The 6,973-nt window shown below is 35.0% G+C and overlaps 1 protein-coding gene across 1 annotated transcript; it reads left to right on the forward strand.

Annotated features, from left to right (window-relative positions):
- Nucleotides 1-4,716: 4,716 nt before the first annotated feature.
- Nucleotides 4,717-6,278, forward strand: LOC140961621 (uncharacterized). The gene is made up of 3 exons (XM_073420264.1): nt 4,717-4,890; nt 5,518-5,657; nt 6,030-6,278. Exons 1-3 carry the CDS (start codon nt 4,800-4,802, stop codon nt 6,069-6,071), a joined length of 273 nt encoding a protein of 90 aa, XP_073276365.1. The 5' UTR covers nt 4,717-4,799; the 3' UTR covers nt 6,072-6,278.
- The last annotated feature ends 695 nt before the right edge of the window (nt 6,279-6,973 follow it).

The raw sequence follows: 6,973 nt of genomic DNA on the forward strand, positions 1-6,973 counted from the left end.
ATGGAATGGAGTTTATGGTAGAAGATAGAATGTGAAAAATCCAATGACCACAAGTCCATTCTCGATATACATTCCAGTAGGGATGCTATATGAAAAATATAAAGCAGAATATCTTGCTGCTTATATTGACTCAGGTGCTGGAATCTGTACAGCAAAAAGAGGAGTTTTTCCAAATATTTTGGAAGAAGAACTACCAAATATTGCGGGCAGATATTTCTCCAGAAGAATCTTAATCTTATGTAAAGGGATTAAGATGACTGAGATTGTGATCGGAGGTGCTGGACAAACGCCTTTGTATAAGGTAAAAACACCACCGATTTATTTTCATGATACATGTGCTGACATTTTGCTAGGGAATAATTTCCTACAAATGTTTAAGTCCTATACTCAAGAAAATGAGACTAGAAGATTAGTGTTTACAATACCTTGTAATCACAAAATCATAGTCTAGAGACTACGAGAGGAATTTTACAGAAAATTGCCCCATTCAGTTTTGCAGCAAGCGTGGTGATAAAGGAAAACTTCTGAACCCAAAAATGAAGGATTCCAGACTGTTTGGAGAAATAATGTTCAAACTAAGAGAAGATAAAGAACTCCAACCAGAAGAAATAGAATGTCTCAAGATAACTCTACATAAGAATAAATGAGAGTTTGAATCAAAGATATCATTAGAAGATGTCAAGAGAAGGATCAAAGAAAATTACAATGAAGATCTCTTGGCATGCTGGGATAAAAATCAACTCAAAGTCTGCCTTAAAATTAAGGAAGGAAAAGAGTATGAATTTTCCGATGCAAGCCTATCCCAATGAATATAATAGATCAAAAAGATATGCAGATTATAATCAAGGAACATTTGGATCTTGGTTTGATCAAAACAGAAATTTTACCATACAGTAGCTCAGGATTCCTGGTAAGAAATCATGGTGAAATAAAAAGGAACAAACTCAGACTAGTTATTAATTATCAAGAGATTAATAAGATTCTGGAGTTTGATGGGTACTTTATACCTAGTAGAGAACATCTAATCAGTTGCATACGTAATGCGAAGATATTCTTTAAATTCGATTGTAAGTCTTGTTTTTATCAGATAAGAATGGAGGAAGGAAGCAAGAAATTTACAGCTTTCTCCACACCACAAGAACATTATATCTAGGAGGTATTACTAATGGGATTGGCTAATCCACCTCAGATATTCCAAAAGAAAATGGATAATCTTTTTAAAGATTATTTCAAATTCATGTTTGTCTATATTGATGATGTTTTAGTAACATCAAAAAATATAGAAGAACATATTAAGCATTTAGAGATTTTCTCTGATGTTTGTAAAAAAGAAGGACTGGTTCTATCAGAAAACAAAACAGTCATTGCCACAAGAAAGATTGAATTCTTCGGAATAGAAATCGATGAGTCTGGAATAATTATGCAAGACCATATAGTAGAAAAGGTGCAAAATTTTCCAAATGAGCTAAAAAAAATAAACAACTTCAAAGTTTTCTAGGAGTTGTTAATTTTGTTGGGATGTTTATTAAAAACCTAACAAAACACAGGAAAGTCTTTAGTCCATTACTGAAAAAATATGCCAAATTTATATGGACGGAAGAACACACACATGGACTTAGTCAATTAAAGGATATTTGTAAAAATCTTCCGAAAATAGCTATTCCTCAAGATGAAGATGATCTGGTATTATATACAGATGTCAGTGATCATTGGTGGACGGCGGTTTTAACCAAGCTCACACCTGAAGGAGAACAACCATGCAGATATTGCAATGGACTCTTCTCAGATGCAGAAGCCATAAGATGTCATATCAACGAAAAAAATTCTATGCAGTAAGAATGGCTTTTGAAAAATGGCCATTGTTTTTACTTGCAAAGAAATTCACTTTAAAAGTTGATAATACACAGGTAAAAGCTTTATTAAGGAAAATAATTGAGTCTAAACCTAGGAAGGCCAGATTATTAAGATGGCAAGCATTATGTCATAATTATATTTTTGATATTGTGATAATTAAATCTCATGAAAATATTCTTGTAGATTTTTTAACAAGAGATGGACATCGTTGATATTGATGCCATCATAAAAATGCAGAGACATTTGAGGTAACACCTTGAAATGCTTCAAAACGAGTTCAACAAGCTGGTTTTAAACGCAGAAGTTGCGATAAGGCTACAACAAGACGATAAGAGAATAATCTCTGATCGAATCACATGATGTTTACAGGCGTATACATAGTTGTGGTCTGTAATACAAAAGCCTCTCCTCCAAGGCATTGAGAAGCCACTAGTTTCACAAGTAGAGAGTTTTTGAGTACATGACTCTATATCTGGAGCAAAAGATTCAAATACACCTAGCACAAGTGTTAAGTCGGGATCATCTCCAGATGAGTCGGCTGAAACAAAAATTGAGATTCCAGATCCTTATCTCGAGTCCTCAAGTCAACCCTTCACCTCGGGGATTGAAGAGGGAAAGATTAACCTTAGACCCAAGACAAACAAGGGTAAATATAAAGTTGATACTAATGAAGTTACAATTTCTCTATTTCAGGTTTACCAACAAAATTGGGAGAAATTGAAAACAAGAATAGACATTAACCCAGCTACCATCAGGATTGATGTTTCAGAGAAATATCCTAGGGTATGGATGAAACCAAATTCATATCCAAAGGAGGTCAAAGCATGGTAGGAATTCGGGGCTCTTGCCTCAGTTTATACTACATCACCAAGCTTCCCAGAAATTTCATGATTACTTAAATGGATCCAGGAAGGTGTTCATGAGACTTGGGCAAATAACGACTATTTGTCCAGAGGGGACATTCTGGAGTTATACTTCTTTAGTACAGCCCCAGAACCACCAGGGAAAGGCTCACACAAAACTTTTCATTTTATCAAGTTAAGGAAGCCAGATACAAATTTTCAAAAATTTATCAAAGATCCTCCGTTAGAAGAAACACCTCTTGTTGCTTCAATAACTGAAGACGACATTTCAACCAGAAGAGCATGGGGTTTATGAGTTTGTCTAACTGAGATGGACAAGGTCAAGTTTCTATTTAAATTTTATCACAATTCAGTAAACAGATCATTCCTGTTAAATACCATGACAGGAAAAACAACAAGTTTTGCAGAATATTTATTTGAAAAGAAAAAAAATCTTCTGTGGAACAGCAAGCTGCCGGGGAGTAAAGAAACTCGTCGAAAATTCTGCAATATGGCTCATGTGGGAAGATAGTCAAAACATATCTGCCCAGAATGCTCAAACCAGAAGGAGCCAAAATTTGGCAAAGGTTTCAGACCTCGGTCAGACGAGAAGCATCTTGCTGAGACAGGACCAAGTAGTGAAGGACCACAACCACATTTTTCTCGGGAAACCAAAAGTACAAGATACCTCGACAAAAATAAGTGGACATGTGACTACCATCACTTTTTTTTGGGGATAACAAAAGCTAAAGATTCCCCGACAAAAGATAGTGAGCATGTTACTAACCCACTAAATGAACAAAAGAACAAAAGAACTGGGACTCAATTTCACCTATTAATAACGAACAAATGAGAACCGGTAAAAAAATACACAAGGAAAAAGTCGGAACCTAAAGAAAATATATTATACATATCTAAAGGTTTCTAAAAGACGCATCAAGGCAATAAGAAAGGAGCTGAAAAATTTCAAAAATTTCCACAAAAGACTGAAGGAATCAAGAAATGAAATATCACCTGATATTATACAAACGCATATCTACTGGTTATGCCAGGAGATAAGATCAGAAGAACGAGCAATTTCTAGATTAATAATTTAGAAAAGAGACAAATCAAGAAAAAATGGAGGGGACCATTCAACCACCCACTCTACCCACTCAGGAGATAGTGTCAACCACAGCTGGAAGACATTAAAAAAAGTTATAGTAAGAGTTTGAAGTCCGGAAAACAAATCCGAAGGGGCTTCTATAAATAAGAAGGCAGAAAGAAGGTGAAAGCATCGATCAACCTCTTCATTTTTCTTTCAACCAAGTTGTAATATTTTCTCTTTCAAGTTTATGTGTGTTTTGTGTTCGGGTACTATTAGTAGCTAAACAAGTTTCTCCTCCTCTACAGGAGGTTTCTATGTAATAATGATTTTTTTATGTTTGAATAAAAGAATCAAGGCTTTTGTCTCTCTCATGTACTAGTTTCAAATTGATTGCTTTACTCTACATCCTGAGGTAGGAAACGAAACAGGGTTGTACTAAGTATTGCTGAAGGAGTCTACATCAGAAACCATCGGTCGCGACTGTGTGGTTGGACTGTGAGGAGCAGTCTGTAAAACTCGGTGGATATAACCCGGTGATACTCTGTCAAAAAGGTAAACTGTTCAATTTATCATACGGAAGCATGATGTGCTTTTTATAAAAAAAAAAAATCGATCATTTAAAAATGGTATATAGGCTGGAAACCTTGCGTAGCTATATTTCTAGGGGCTTTATGCCATTATGAACGGACTCGATGGGTATAACGATGCCATTTACCATATTTAGTAGAAAATGGTATTATTGAAATTTTAAAAAATTGGGGTAGTTAAAACTAAGTTTTGAAGGGATGAGTAGTAAAAAGAAAGTTGAAAAGGGAGTTGGGTATTTATAAATAAGTTGCCCTATATATATTAGTGAATTTTTTTTATTAATATGTAATTATATATTAGTGAATTAAGTCTATATATTTGGAGGAAAATGCTATATGACGAATAATTGTAATTTTTCTTAATAAATAATCATTTGTTTTCGGAAACCCTTCAGCAGAGCTTAGTGTGAAGATCGAAGAATAAAAAAGATGAAGTTTGTGGATTGGTACTTGAAGATTTCGATTGTCTCGGCCATGATTGGAGGTTCCATGGAGTACTTCATGATCAAAACTGGTTTCTGTGTGAGAACCCTCCTTTTTCACTTCCAATCTCCATTTTTTCAGTTCTTGATTTTGTTCTTTACCCATTAAAGATGAGAACCCATCTCACGTATCATGGAAACTATGACTTTAACCTTGGGAAAAACAGAGGTGAAACCAGGATTGAATATATATGAGGAGGATAGCTTGTTGGTTGATCTGTTGAAATATTATCTCTGAATATTGATACCCGAGCCCACTTTTGTTGGCTAGATTTGGACTTGAAGACATGGCTTGATTGCTGCTGTGTCCAAGGTTAATGCTTGTTTTCGTAATCAGGATTCAACAATACCATTACTTAGATTAGTATTTTTCTACGTACGGAATTGGGCGATGCAAATTGATAACCTTTCTTCTAGACATGAGGTAGATCTAACGTTTTTATCCAATAGCAGCTGCGAGCCTCTTATGATAGATACGAGTATTTTTGGATGTCGTTCTTTTAAACTTCCTTCTTCTCGTTTTCGCTGTGAAGGACTTGGATTATTGAAATTGCAATATGATTCTTGAGGTGAATTATCAAGTTCAGATTCATGTACATTTGTTTGTTCAGGTGTATCACTTGTGATGCACAACTTTGTTTGATTTTCTCTGTGGATAACTGCAGATGATAAAGTAACGGTTTTGGAAGCGGAGAAGAGGTCTTGGGAGAGCACCCCTGAAGCTCAGGCCATTAGAGATGCTCTTAATCCCTGGAGAGAACATGATAAACAAGCCAAGAAAAGCTCCAAGCACCAGTTTTCAAAGGTCCTTTCACGAGTTCTACGAGAAATGGTTTTCAGGCTCACCTAAATAAGTCTGGTTTTTCTCTATGGTGTATTTTGAAACTAATGACTTTAAATGACCTTCCTTTGAGCTGTATTGGTAATTAGCTCCTTTAAAGGGATGTCTGGAGTAGGCAAACAATCTTGAGACACATTGGTCATATATTCCCTAAATGCCATTGACAATGATATGGGCAAAATTAGCTGCTGCCTATTGGTAAAATGGAATTTTATTTTAGTACCTTATCTAAAGAGTTTGGTACAATTGTTCGAAGTTGTGTGAACTGATGGATGATGCCATGGCGTTAATAATTTCTTGAACGGTCTTTTCATCATTTTTTTTGTTCATTTGCAGGAAGCGCAGTCTGATGCACGAGATAATTCAAGTGAGCATTGATGATCTGAGGAATATGACTTGGCCTAGCCAACTATGATGGGTGTTTAATCACGGTATATGAAGTTTCGTCTGAGTTTTCGTTTCGTGGAAATACATTTTAACCGTGGTACTTGAAAAGACGATAATAAGCATTCTTCCAGTTTCAAGTCTGTTGTACTTACCGATTATTTGTTTCATATACAGATTGAAGTTGTATGCATTCTTGCATTCTATTCCTCACATTAGTAAATGCCTATGCATAGAATTAATGGAAGTATGGATTTGGATCGCATTAACTTTTCATGTGAATCTTATAGATATTTCCTCATCTTATAACAATGAGCTGAAGAAATGAAATTTATGCCATAAAATAAATAAAGTTTTGAAATTTGGTATAGGGGTGCAAGTGAGTCAAACTAATCATGAGTAACTCATGAGCTGCTCAGTCAAAACTCAACTCTTAACTCTAAGTTGAGTTCGAGTTTTAAATGTTTCTATGTGTAGCTTGCGAGCTACTTGATTATATATATATATATATAAAGATGTAAAATGTAGGGTAGTTATGTCAATATGAGTATGATATAAACCCTAACCTTAAATCCTAAAAGAACCCAAGTAAAAGAAGTCAGTGTGTCAGCATAGTACGTCATCCTCATTCCTTCTTTCACTTCTCAATCAAATTTGAACATTGGCCGCAACGTCATTCGTTGTCGATGAAGAATATTGTGATAGAAATGGCAGCGAGGAGACTGAAGAAGAGATGCCGATGAGAGTTCAGCGAACAAAAATCAGATTCGTATGAAATTGTTTAGAAATTGGGAAAGATGTGAAAACAAGTTCGTTACAGAATTGGCGAAAAATTCTAGTTTTCCTACTGATATTTATTATTTTGGAAAATTGATTTTTAATAAATATAATCTCAT

The sequence above is a fragment of the Primulina huaijiensis genome, chromosome 16 (assembly GCF_012295235.1).
Source record: "Primulina huaijiensis isolate GDHJ02 chromosome 16, ASM1229523v2, whole genome shotgun sequence".
NCBI lineage: Eukaryota > Viridiplantae > Streptophyta > Magnoliopsida > Lamiales > Gesneriaceae > Primulina > Primulina huaijiensis.